This window comes from Oncorhynchus clarkii, chromosome 2, assembly GCF_045791955.1.
Source record: "Oncorhynchus clarkii lewisi isolate Uvic-CL-2024 chromosome 2, UVic_Ocla_1.0, whole genome shotgun sequence".
Taxonomy (NCBI): domain Eukaryota; kingdom Metazoa; phylum Chordata; class Actinopteri; order Salmoniformes; family Salmonidae; genus Oncorhynchus; species Oncorhynchus clarkii.
In genome coordinates, this window is record NC_092148.1 from 48,723,656 (window position 1) to 48,738,101 (window position 14,446).

General features: G+C 44.2%; 1 protein-coding gene across 3 annotated transcripts in view; it reads left to right on the forward strand.

Moving 5' to 3' along the window:
- LOC139368743 (GRAM domain-containing protein 2A) overlaps positions 1-14,446 on the forward strand; it is a 133,172-nt gene that overhangs the window by 57,429 nt on the left and 61,297 nt on the right. For 2 of the 3 annotated variants that reach the window (XM_071108066.1, XM_071108046.1), the window contains exon 11: positions 274-381. In XM_071108066.1, the coding sequence (XP_070964167.1) occupies positions 274-381 (108 nt within the window). Of the gene's footprint in view, positions 1-273; positions 382-2,506; positions 4,130-14,446 lie in introns of those variants that run through there. The other variant, XM_071108056.1, reaches the window with a different exon arrangement.

Consider the following 14,446-nt stretch of genomic DNA (forward strand, 5'->3'; position numbering starts at 1 on the left):
TCTTATTAAACTTAGTGTACATATAACATTATACATTACATTATAACATAACATCTCTTTACATGAGACATTTTTTTGTAAATGGCATTACGCTGTTCTTTTTCATGGCTGTTAAGATTTTTATGAATTTTATAGCATGCTTGGGGGGAAAAAACTATGTTGAAGCTCATGGCACGTCACTCACATAATGATCCATAGGCCTTTTACTATAGCTGTCAGTGTACACGTGTGTGGAAAACAATGTGGTGAAAGTGTGTCTCTTGTCTCCCTCAGTATCATTCTGCTCATCGTGTCCTCCTGCTACCTGGCCTTCCGTGTGTGTAGTCTGGAGCAGCAGCTGTCCTTCCTCAATACACACCCGACAGTGCACATGAGAGAGAGGTGAGGGGCACACACATACACGTGCATTGGTTCACACACACAACCCGAGAGCGAGAGTTGAGTGTGACACACACACACATAAAGACATATTAGTTTATAACGTAGGTGCACAGGTCGAGAGACGAACTGGAGTAATCAAGGTGACAGACAGTGACACACATTCAATACCACCTTGCACACTCTTGCTTGCATCTAGCTGATCTGGAGTGTCATCATTAGTCCAAACCGTTGCAACTAAAAGGAGAGCTTCTATTGGACAAATTCAGGTTGGTCCCTCCCTATGCAATATGGCCAAAGTATCATATCACGATATTTTAGGTTTTTGAATAATACAAGTTCTAAATATGCTTCATGAGTAATACATAACCCTAGGGTGGCAACACATACATTTGAAATGTGTTTTTAATGGGAATTTCTACATTCTGATTGTTTTATACTGTTCAATCAAACTTCAACCACAAGTTGGAATATATTGGATACAGTGTTGTTTGACATGACAACGAATGACAAATTCAGGGAGGGGTTATTTTAACTGGGTTGGAACCAAAGTGTTGGTCAGTGTTTCCCGGTGGACCCTAATTAGAGGTTACATTCTAGGTTATCTTACTTGATGTAGCTAAAATATTCATGTTTTGCCTATTCCTCTCTGATTTAGAATATAAAGTTGCACAAATGACATGCTGATCTAGGTCTACACCAGCACTGGTATCAGACTGTATTTTTTTAGCTAGCTAGCTACGTTTGCTCTAACTAAGCACATTTAGCCAGCTAACTATCGATGAGCATTAGTGGCTAACACAATTTATTTTAGCCACAACTTGCCAAGAAAAGACAAACTAGTTGTTTGCAGACAGTAAGATGCACAAACTAATAGTGTCATCATAGAAGGCTTGTGGATTTACAGGACGTTAAGAAGCGAAGTGGAAAGCAGCACCGCTGTCACCATCTTGTTGCATCTGCAGCATTGACCATGCAGACAGTCACTGCGGGTAAACAGCAAGCGAAGTGGCTGTGACTCGTGGTAGAGCACTCTCCTTGGGTGACGGGGGGTGGGGCTTGGCGTGTGTGGAAGGAGAGCGGGAGAGAGACGACTCAAGTAGCAAAACAGGTGAACTATAAAAAATATAAAAAAACTGCCATTACATGCGGTGGAGTGGCGTAACACATTAAACAAACCATACATTGAAATACCGTAATACAAGGTCAAGTAAAAACTGGTACGTGCATCAATACCGGTATATAGTCAAATACGGCATGCCGCCCAGCCCTAGGTCCCTTCGTTCAGAAATGTTTTGCGACAGAATCGGTGGAATGAATACAACCCAAAAGCTTACCTTGACTTGGAAGAGTTGCAGTGTTGGATAACCTTAGCCAGCTAGCTAACATAGATAGCATTCCTCTCTGTTTGATTCAGTTCGGTGAATAGGCTAAATTAGCTGCATTAGCTAAGTAGGTGAAAGGTGAACTATGCTTCTTCTCCTGGCGTCACCAGAAAATGCTAACATACGTTTTTCAGGGATACAGTATTTGCAACCTAACTTCTGTTTCCTCTGAAAAACGGAAGCGGGAACTCCGCTCAAGGCATCTTTCTACGCCTGCCACATTATGTTCGTGAAAGGTAAACTAGTTACTATCTCCCTCTCTCTCTGCTGCGTCTCCTTAATTTCTCAATAAATTAATTTGTTGAAAACTGTTCAACTATTGTCTTTCTCTGTCTGCGAGTCAACTACTCACCACACTTTATGCACTGCAGTGCTAACTAGCTGTAGCTTATGCTTTCAGTAGTAGATTCATCCTCTTATCCTTGGGTGGACAAGTTGTTCATTCATACTGCAAGAGCTGTTGATAGATTGAAGAACGTCCTCCGGAAGTCGTCATAATTACTGTGTAAGTCTATGGAAGGGGGTGAGAACCTCCTAGGTTTTGTATTTGAAATCAATGTACCCAGAAGACGGAAAACAAATCATTGTCCCCCAGTCCCTTTGTTCATTTCCTATCTCAAGAGAGTGCTGAATGCTTTGATATTTGCTGCATAGTCATATTTTACTAGATATAACATTATATTCCCACTTCAAGATCAGATAGTGTTATTGCTATGCCAACGTGCATGTTTGTCTCCTCCCAGGTAACACTTGCTGTATGCTGCGTCCCCATTGGACAGATGTCCTGTCAGTCACGGAGGTTCTCCTGATGATTGGGCAAACAGAGACTCGGTTCATGTACCTGTCCCACCATGTAGGTGTGGAGGAGTGCCCTGCTGGTTCAATGAGAAGACAATGACTTGAGAAAAGCCAAGACCTAAAGCAAAAACTGCACTTAAACAGACAGCCTAGTAGGGGGTGCCAGTGAGTCAATAATACTCTTGTCATTCCCTAGAAAGACTATGGACCCCTCGGGACAAGAGACTAGGATGGAATGAGGAGAATGGAGGAAGATTGGAAGTAGAGGACTACAGAGTAGATGTCAATAGGGCTGTGCCAACCAAGTTCACCTGACCTTTGACCTCAATGTCCTTATTTTACTGCCAAGGAATTACAATTACAATTCCAGTCGACTGATCAGACACCTTCGCATTCAGGATTTCAGAGACTAGAGTATTTTTTTTCAACAGGAACAGACTGAACCCAAGTGGATGTTTTTTGTGTACACTTTTGTGGAGAGTTGCTGCCAGAGAGACTGAAGACAAGGTATTCCATTCCGATAAGGAACTCAACCTGACCTGGTCAAACAGTTCCCACCGCAACCCACCCGGCAATGTTTACTGAGCATCGTCACTAAGGCACGAACTCTCCTGTACCCTAATGAAGAAACTATTTCAATAGACATTATTATCAGAACTTTATCTGCCTGTCAGAATTGTGAGATTATATGCTAGTGTTACGGCTGAACTATAGCGGTCTTGTCATGCAAACTGAAAACATGGTACCGTGTGTGTCGGGTGAGGTCGACAAGTCATGAAGTGAAAGGTGCGCGCGTGTGTGCGTGTCAGTGTGGGTGCGTGTTTACGTGTGTATGAGTGTTTTCAAACATTATGTGTGCAACTTAAACAAGTGACTAGGAATATCTCAAGGTAGCGTGCAGCTTCTCCACCTGACAAACGATGCCTGCATGTAATGTAACACTAGATATTGACCGAATTGTAAAGCCATTGTCTGTGACACTGTTGCATGGATGTTATCGACGGAGTGGAACTAACGCAGAGTAAAGCAGCGAAGGTAGCGAGAGAGACGCAGGTTGACAGTGAATGTCGTTGCTGTTCACTTGTTCTTTAGCGTTCCACGTGGAGGTGTGTACTATAGAGATTGTACAGTACTTGAAACCTAATCATTGCATTTCATAGGAGATTATGTATTCATGTCATCCATGGTGTGGAAAAATATGGCCTCCACTTCAGCTACTAGGTGCACCTTTTTAAAGCGTATCTGAGGCTGGTTCAGAGAGAATTGTGTAGACTAGAGTGTGTTTACTACTAGAGCCTATATGTATTTATTTGTGTGCAATTTTGTACTGAGTCAGAAAGGCATGTTGTTTTTAGTGAGTCGGTATGGGTGTTTGTTCACTGACGTATTTCTAACATGGGTCGTGTTCATTTTGCGCAAAATGGGGGGGGGGGACTGATTTTAAATTAACTACTTGGATTTGTCCAATCGTGCCCTAATGAATACGACCCTGTCTTGCAGTAGGGCTGGAGTCAGCAGTGCCGTGCGTAACTGTGAGACAGCAGTGACTAATAAACAGCCTTCCTTGCCTCTGCCTCTTGTGACCTTTGACCTCTTATGCACACACTTCCTTACCCGTGCCTCTTGCGACCTTTCACCTCATATAACTGGATCCCAACACTGGAAATGGAAACATCTGGAAGAAATAATGGAGGAACATCAACAGTAGGTCCTCCCCCTACTGACCTACAGCCTATTTACCGTGCAGGGGTTACTTTATTACAAGTGTGTGGGATGTTAGTTTAGTTGGGAGAGACTATGGTAAACACAGTGATGAAATGCCCACTCTCGGAGGGTTAAATGTATGCATTTATTGTTTGCAGATGTGTTCTAATACTTACAGTGCATTCGGAAAGTATTCAGACCCCTTGGCTTTTTCCACATTATGTTACGTAACAGCCTTATTCTAAAATTGGTTATAAAAAATGTTTCCCTACACACAGTACCCCATAATAACATGGCAAAAACAGGTTTTTATAAATTTTTACAAACATATTAAAAGTGAAAGAGTGAAATATCACATTACATAAGTATTCATAGCCTTTACTCAGTACTTTGTTGAAGCACATTTGGCAGCCTCTAGTCTTCTTGTGTATGTGCTACAAGGTTGGCACACCTGTATTTGGGGAGTTTCTCCCATTCTTCTCTGCAGATCCACTCAAGCTCTGTCAGGTTGGATGGGGAGTGTTGCTGCACAGCTATTTTCAGGTCTCTCCAGAGATGTTCGATCGGGTTCATGTCCAGGCTCTGGCTGGGCCACTCAAGGACATTCAGAGACTTGCATTGTCTTGGCTTTGTGCTTAGGGTTGTTGTCCTGTTGGAAGGTGAACCTTCGCCCCAGTCTGTCCTGAGCAGGTTTTCATCAAGGATCTCTCTGTACTTTGCTCCGTTAATCTTTGCCTCGATCTTGACTAATCTCCCAGTCCCTGCTGCTGAAAATCATCCCCACAGCATGATGCTGCCACCATCATGCTTCGCCGTAGGGATGGTGCCAGGTTTCCTCCAGACGTGACACTTGGCATTCAGGCCAAAGAATTCAATCTTGGTTTCATCAGACCAGAGAATCTTAGTTCTCATGGTCTGAGAGTCTTTAGGTGCCTTTTGGCAAACTCCAAGCAGGCTGTCATGTGCCTTTTACTGAGGAGTGGCTTCCGTCTGGCCACTCTACCATAAAGGCCTGATTGGTGGAGTGTTGCAGAGATGGTTGTCCTTCTGGAAGGTTCGCCCGTCTCCACAGAGGAACTCTAGAGCTCTGTCAGAGTGGCCATTGGGTTCTTGGTTACCTCCTTGACCAAGGTCGTTCTCCCCCGATTGCTCAGTTTGGCCAGGCAGCCAGCTCTAGGAAGAGTCTTGGTGGTTCCAAACTTCTTCCATTTAATAATCATGGAGGCCACTGTGTTCTTGGGGACCTTCAATGCCTCAGAAATGTTTTGGTGCCTTTCCCCAGATCTGTGCCTCGACACAATCCTGTCTCAGAGTTCTGCGGACGATTATTTCTACCTCATGGCTTGGTTTTTGCTCTGATATGCACTGTCAACTGTGGGACCTTATATAGACAGGTGTGTGCCTTTCCAAATCATGTCCAATCAGTTGAATTTACCACAGGTGGACTCCAATCAAGTTTGGAAACATCTCAAGGATGATCCATGGAAACAGGATGCACCTGAGCTCAACTTTGAGTCTCATAGCAAAGGGTCTGAATACTTATGTAAATAAGGTATCTGTTTTTTGTTTTAAAAACCTGTTTTTGCTTTGTCATTATGGGGTATTGTGTGTAGATTGCCAAGGAAAATTTAGATTTAATCAATTTTAGAATAAGGCTGTAATGTAACAAAATGTGGAAAAAGTCAAGGGGTCTGAATTCTTTCCCAAGGCATTGCACATTACTGCTACTAAAGTAGAGTTCATAACGTTGTATGCAACAAATCTGTTTGTGTTACTCAGCAATAAGTTATGGATAAGACAAAGAGTTGATTGTCTATGAGGGGAGGCACATAGGCCGTGTTACTTACTCTGTGTAAAGCAGCCCTCTCCCCACCTCAGGTAGCCTAGCGGTAAGAGAGGCAAGCCAGCAACAGGAGGGTTGCCATTTCGAATCCCGGGTACAATTGGAAAAAAAATGGTTGGGAAGGGAGTTGCTGGTATCAAATCCTAGATGCCATTGCCTGCCGTTATGCTCCCCCCCCCCCCCCACAACAACAGCTCCCAGGGCGCCCAGTGTGGAAGCCCCCCGTACCTCTCCCCCCCCAAAAATTGTGTGTGTCTTTTGGAAGGGTTGGGTTAAAAGTGGAAATTCAATTTCGGGTTGGACCTTGTAAGCAATGACCAATAAAGTGATCTTCACCTGAGTCAATGGGAGCCTTTGATGGGGGATGTATAGAAGGTTTTTTGCTGACACACCCATGACACTGGCTACACATTGGGAGAGGCACCACTGACAAAGTAGGGGGAAAATAGCTGGAGTTTTGCTATTGGTTACAAAACATTGCATACACAATGGAAATACGATCCCCATTTTCTGTGGACTTATATTATTCAGCAAAAACAGACCCAAACTCAAACTAAGTAGATATAGTTGATATAGATAGTTATTGTTATGTGCTTTTGGAAAGTTCAGTGGTAAATCTAGACTTGGTTGTTGGCTGTTCTATGGTTTCTAGCTGTAGCAAATTCATCCGGAGTCTAGTACAGCTCTGGCTTTTGTGAATTACTTTCTGCAGTCCATTGGTAATACTGCAACAGTATTTGGCGCAAACATTTCCAGCCTACGTGTGTGAAGTTGCTTGTGTCTCTTATCATAGCAAAAATAACCGCACTATGGCCGGGATTCAGTCAAGCCCGTCTTTGTTTACAAACTTCACCCTGTGCACACACTACACGCTAAGTTAAAGCATACCTGTGAGGGGAGTCCACCTGGTAGTCGCTGTGAGTGCTCAAGTAGTGGGATTGTACAGTAGAGGCCACTTCATTCAAGCAAGAGGTCATATTTGTTTCCATCCACATAGAAGAAATTACACAGAAATTAGTGACCATCGAAATTGACCCACTAAAATAGATCTTATTCTCCTCAAAGCATTTCTCCAGAAGGATATATATGTTTTAGATAAGTAGATGCACTGTGTCAATCAATTGTCATTTTTGTTTTGATGCTCTCTTGTGCTTTCTCCGATCTTGTGTTGCCCGAGCAGTATCAAGATACGTCAAATATAACTCTCCCTACCTATTAACTATCTGCGTGACACAACTATTCAACGGGTCATTTTTCTTGGAGGTGAGCGAGAGGATACCTCGGGCGCGGTAATCTGCCACTTTTTTTTGTATAAAGGACGATTATGGAGCATGGTTCGTGGAATGATAGACCTACCACCGGAGAAAGAACAGGATGCGCTGTCTAAATTTTATAAATTAAAAAAAAAAAATGTTTTAATGTCAATTAACCTTCTGGGATTCTCTCCCACTTGCGGTGAGAAATGTTTTCAGATATGCACAGGTGAAGCTGAGGTCCACGCCGGTAGATTTATGACGGATGGTGATGTTTATGCTACATTACTAGTCTCCCGTCTACCAGGCTCGAGGCCTCTTCTCATGGTCAACACCTACACAGCTCTGCGCAGAGAGGAACTGGAGATGCTGTTATGAACAAGTATCTACTTCTCTGCTGATAGATCTACAGCAGTTCCATTGCCCCAATTCCAAATTCACCGCTAGACCCCACGCCTGATGCGCGCTTGTGGATGCCCGATGGGATCGGATAAGCAATACGGTGAAATGTATTACCATATTGCTTACACACATCAAATCCTCTCGTATCTTCATAGGTGCATAGGTTCTAGGGCTGGATTTGAGATTGCGCAACTCCAGGAACACTCCTACTATCGAAATGATAAGGTGGGTTAGGCCAACTGTACAATCAGAAGGGTCTGTGTGATTTAGTATTTGTATCCACCTTAGCTTTTCGGTTGGAACCAGAGGGAAGCTAGTCTAATGATCAACAGAAGAAACGTCAACATGACATTCCTGTGCGTGCATGTGTGTATGTGCAAGAAGCTGTGTAATGGGGCTGGGACTGTGTGTGGGTGGTGATGGAGACAGTATAGGGTTCCGCACCCCTCCTTCCTCCTTCTCTCCAGTTAATATATGCACTGGGAGGGAGTTTGACTAGGACATTCCTGCCTGGTGGCTAATGGCTGCTGGGGTTCAGGGGACAGTCTTTATGAGTCTCTCCCCAGGGAGGTGGGGGCGTTCGGGGGGAGAGCAGAGCAAGTGGAGGGCAACCAACCATCCATGGTGGAGGATGTCTGGGTGGGTGTCCGTGTTCAACCTTCTTTTTCCATTCTATATAAGACTTGACCAAACGACTAGACAATCAAATGTTATTTGTCACATGCGCCAAATATAACAGGCAACCGGTATAACCTTACAGTGAAATGCTTACTTACAAGCCCTTAACCAACAATGCTTTAAGAAGTTAAGAAAAAAAGTGTTATGTAAAAAATTGAAAATAAAAATAAATATTTCAACAGTAGCAGTACAATAACAATAGCGAGGCCATATACAGTGGGTGTCGGTACAGAGTCAATGTGCGGGGGCACCAGTTAATCGAGGTAGTTGAGGTAATATGCACATGTAGTTAGAGATAAAGTCACAATGCATAGATAATAAACAGAGTAGCAGCAGAGTAAAAGAGGGTTCTGGGTGGCCCTTTGATTAGCTGTTCAGGAGTCGTATGGCTTGGGGGTAGAAGCTGTTAAGAAGCCTTTTGGACCTTCGTGTTCTTGGGCACTGACCACTGTTGAGAGTCTAGACCTGGAGCTGAGTACCATGGGGCCAGAGTGGTTAGGCCAGATATGCTCCAAACACCGCTGTCCAGGCAAACAGTGAAGCGAAGGAAAAAATACCATGCGTGCTGCAGCCAATGTGGCCCTTGGGTGTAATTTGCTGTAGAGCCAGGGGTCACACACACACCTCAGTGTGGGGGGCAGCACGTGCCACAAATTCAATAAAATGGGAAAACAACCAGGGAGGACAACCATGTCTGTGGGTTAACTATCAATGACCTGACAGTGTCAGTTTCCCTGCAGGGAGTCTGTCTGACATGGGATCTGTGTCTGTGTCTATCTATGATAGTATCTATGTCGAAACTAACTGAACTGAGATCCATTTTTGTGTTTGTGTCGAGCCATAATACTATCTGTGTGAGGCCTGGCTGTTCCAGGATCAGTGGATAGAGGCAACACCGTGAGGCTCGGGAATGGGGAATGTGCTGACTGAGCAGATGGAAGTCTCGACTCGGCCTCTAGCTCTCCCCGGAGTCCCTTCAGCCTCTGGAATGTTCTTCCAGGGACCTTTGCTCTGCTCAGTCTGTCTGTACGAGATGAGGCAGCCATGGGCGAGACAGCGGATGACAAATGAAATGACTGACACCGTCTCAGTCTTTCTCTTCCATTTAGAACAAGCAGTGAAGAAACAATACACCAGAATGAACCAAATCAGCGCACATACACTATATGACCAAAAGTATGCTCTGCGAACATCTAATTCCAAAATCATGGGCATTAATATGGAGTTGGGTCCCCCCTTTACTGCTATAACAGCCTCCACTCTTCTGGAAAGGCTTTCCACTAGATGTAGGAACATTGCTGCGGGGACCAATCAGCCACAAGAGCATTAGTGAGGTTGGGCACTGATGTTGGGCGATTAGGCCTGGTTCACAGTCAGCGTTCCAATTCATCCCAAAGGTGTCCGATGGGGTTGAGGTCAGGGCTCTGTGCAGGCCAGTCAAGTTCTTCCACACCGATCTCAACAAACCATTTCTGTATGGACCTCGCTTTGTGCACGGGGGCATTGTCATGCTGAAAGGAAAGGGCCTTTCCCAAACTGTTGCCACAAAGTTGGAAGCACAGAATACACTATAATGCTTAATGCTGTAGCATTAAGATTTCCTTTCACTGGAACTAAGGGGCCTAGCCCAAACCTCCTCCACCAAACTTTACAGTTGGCACTAAGCATTCGGGAAGGTAGCTTTCTCATACCATCCGCCAAACCCAGATTTGTCCCTAAGACTGCCAGATGGTGAAGCGTGATTCATCACTCTAGAGAACGCGTTTCCACTGCTCCAGAGTCCAATGGTGACGAGCTTTACACCATTCCAGCCGACGCTTGGCATTGCGCATGGTGATCTTAGGCTTTTGTGTGGCTGCTCGGCCATGGAAAGCCGTTTCATGAAGCTCCCGACGAACAGTTCTTGTGCTGACGTTGCTTCTAGAGACAGTTTGGAAGTCTGTAGTGAGTGTTACAACCGAGGACAGATGATTTTCACGCGCTACACGCTTCAGCACTCGCCGGTCCCGTTCTCTGAGCTTGTGTGGCCTACCACTTCACGGCTGAGCTGTTGTTGCTCCTAGACATTTCCACTTTACAATGACAGCGCTTACAGTTGACCGGGGCTGCTCTGGCAGGACAGAAATGTGACGAACCAACTTGTTGGAGAGTTGGCATCCTATGACTGTGCCACGTTGAAAGTCACTGAGCTTTTCAGTAAGGCCATCCTACTGCCAGTGTATTTCTATGGAAATTGCATGGCTGTGTGCTCGATTTTATACACCTGTCAGACCCTGAAATTGGCTTAAATGGATAGGGCTACATTTAAAGTTTTTTTTTACAGAAGAATTATGAAATGCATATGCATAACCATGGTAGCAATTTTACGCTGCTGCTACTCTCTGTTTATCTTATATGCATAGTCACTTTAACCATACATCCATGTACATACTACCTCAATTGGGCCGACCAACCAGTGCTCCCGCACATTGGCTAACCGTGCTATCGGCATTGTGTCCCACCACCCGCCAACCCCTCTTTTACGCTACTGCTACTCTGTTCATCATATATGCATAGTCACTTTAACGATACCTACATGTACATACTACCTCAATAAGCCTGACTAACCGGTGTCTGTATATAGCCTTGCTACTCTTATTTTCAAATGTATTTTTACTGTTGTTTTATTTCTTTACTTACCTACACACACATACACACACCTTTTTTTCGCACTATTGGTTAGAGCCTGTAAGTAAGCATTTTACTGTAAGGTCTACCTACACCTGTTGTATTCCGCGCACATGACAAATAAACTTTGATTTGATTTGAAAGGGAACAGTTTGGAGATCATGGGGAAATGATTATACCAAAGGAGAGGACACAACAGTTCACCTTAAACAAGAAGTCATGTGCATTTTACATATACTGTACTTTTCACCGCATTTATTTCCAAACGAAATCTGAAAATACTCTGGATACATTCAGTAACACGATAAGAATATTCCTGGACAACGTCGGGTAGATGCAACATAAGACCACAAAAATCACAAAGGTGTTTAGTGAGAGGACTAACTGGTGTCTCCAAGTGGCCACACAGCTCTCCAAAGTGGGCACTGATCCTAAGTCATTTCGAAGCACTTTTATTACTCAAAGAAGAGTCTTCAACTATAAGGTGCTTTCATGGAGCTCTCCTACCTGTGCCGTTGAGGAACTAGAGCGAGCACACTTGTAGTTGTTTTGAATACAACCCTGCATCCCCGCCCTCACACAATTACTGTCGTTGTTTACGCAATCCAAATACGGTCCATTATAAATCACAATCTGGGTCAGGTGGGCATCATTTGTAAGCCTGTTCTATTGCCAACATGACTGGCTGAGTTATAAAATACAATATTACAGTGTTAGGCTTTCACAATGCAATTCAAGGAAACGGATACGCTTGGTGTGCATGGAAAGGAGTCCTGGGTGCATTCAGGTGTGCGTGCCGTGGCAAATGTTCTTCACAATACACAAACATAAGCTCATTCTGTTCAGAACAACCCATGGTGTGATGGATGTCATGTCATCTTGTAACTAACTAACTGTACATCAAACATAGTGATCATAAACGTTGACACTGTTTATGACATTAGTTTTATTATAAGGAAACGTGAAGTGCACATTTGGACTCACAGGTGTTTGGCTTGCTTGCATTGACATCAAAGCGACATATATTATCAAATCCCATTAAATCCAATTTTATTGGTCACATACATGTGTTTAGCAGATGTTATTGCTGGTGTAGCGAAATGCTTACAATCCTCAATGTCTTATCTTTCAAAATACATAGAGTCCTCTTAATTTCCAACGTGTCCCGCACTCCGACAACAACAAATATGCTAAAGTTGCCCAGTTAGTGGGTGGGGTGAGGTGCTCAAGTTCAGAACGGCTGTTAGTCAAAACCCATAAAGCGCTGCGAAGCGCAGAGCCAGAGCTCTGACGTCATGTATAGCGCGTTACTGTACAGGCACTGCGCTCCATTTTCAACCCGTATATGGGTTGAAAATGGGTTAGGCCCCTGGGTTAGGGTTAGGGGTTAAGGGTTAGGCCCCTGTAAGCTGGCCTCAAAGTGATACATCTGATCAAGGATCAGTATTATAGGGGCACTCAAACTCATTTTGAATGAAGAGTTGTGTAATGGAGGATTTTCTGATAAACCAGTCCACCGTCAGTTTAAAGACCACCAGGCCAGCAGGGGGTGCTCCATAAAATATATATATGAGGATAAAGGTAGTCAATTCGCACAAGTGTAATGGACACACACAAAGCTTACGGTAAAGTATTTCCTTACTGGTATTCTTTCAGGGTCCTTTACTAAACACATCAAATAAAATCCAAATGATGCGTTTCTCTGTATAACAGAATGACCCATGGTGATGTAAAAGCCCTGACTGCTTCAGTCATGCCCTGTTTCTTCTACTCCAAGGATCATCAACTAGATTCAGCCGCGGGCAGATTTATTTCCTTAGCGGATGTTCCGGGGGACATTTTGGAATATAATTACAAATCATTTGTAGGCTGCAAATTGGCCGCAAGAAGCCCAAACGGATATGTTTGACTTAAACATAATCATTTCAAACCTTGCTTACATTCGTATACGATCCCATATCTCTCTGTTATGCGTGGGACAACTTTTGAACAGATTTTCTAAATTAAAATCACTTGGACTGTTTTTACAGGTTGTTTTTTTTGCTCAGAAAACTTGGCGGGGGGATAAAAAAAAAATCAACAGTTTGGGGAACCCTGTTCTACTCTATCATTTCCCCCAGGTATACTGCAGACGCTGGGACACTTACGGGCAGCCTAAAAGCTGCAAACACCCCCCACTCGCTCAACGCTATGATAAACATTGGTCTTTACTGGCATATCTATTTTCCTAATGTAGATCTAGCAAGAAGATGCCTCTCTATCCTCTAGAACGAAGCGTTGCCTTGTCTTACAGTTGAATGCCTGAAAATGAAATAGTGCCTCCGGGATATTTGGGCAGCTTCTTTGTGTTTAAAGCAGTTGTACGTCCTATGTCCACAGTGTTATGCTCTGTGAGTGTAAATTAACCAATCAGATGTCTCAAGCTGGACCATAACAGGAACATAACACAACTGTTTGATTTTATAGGGGCTCTTGGTTCAGTTACGGGAGCAAAGGACAAAAAAGGCCTTTCGGTTTTTCTTGGCAGCAGAAGCATGAGAATGAAAAGCATGCGACGCCCAAACAGCGGTCTTCAAATGAGGAATCTGATCTCATGTTTACGTAATAGACGTTCCCCTAATGTGTGCATGTTATGTGTAGCACGTGTGCACATGTGTTCAGCCATTGACTATAGCGTTGTCACGTGGTCTCTGAAATGTGTTTTCCATCGGTTGGAGTCTGTGCCGTGTTCACTTCACTCCTCCTGGGGATCCTCAAGCTCTTCTGAAAGCTCTTCTGAAAGCTCTTCTGAAATCTCTAAACCCGGCCGAGGCCTTAGGAAAACCAGAGGGCAGGCATGGAGGCGTCGGGACGGGTGACGTTGATTGATAAAGTCAGGAGAGAACATGCCCCGTCCCTCTCAGCGCACACACACGTCCACACTCACATGTGCTAATGCGCAGCAACACACACACACCTCTTCAAGGCATTGGATCATAGCTGAGGTGTGCGTATGTGTGTGTGTGTGTGTGGTGGGGGGAGGCATAGGGGGGATTGGGACGCACGAAATTGAGTGATGAAGTTATAAGAACGATTAATTAGGAGAGAACATACCTCCAATCAACTCAACACGCACACACACATCTCAAGGCACTTGATCGTAGCTGCGGTGCATTTGCCTGTGTGTGGGGCCCATTTCTGCTGCTTTCGATATGCCTAATTGGGAGAGAAGTTCGGGGGGTCGGTGAGGTAGTCGACGAGCCGTCAGCCGTGGAACTGGACTGTTTCCTCATATTAAAGCTGTCTAATTCTAACCATAATTCACCCGCAGAGAGCTCTACCTTTCAGAGGGCATTAAT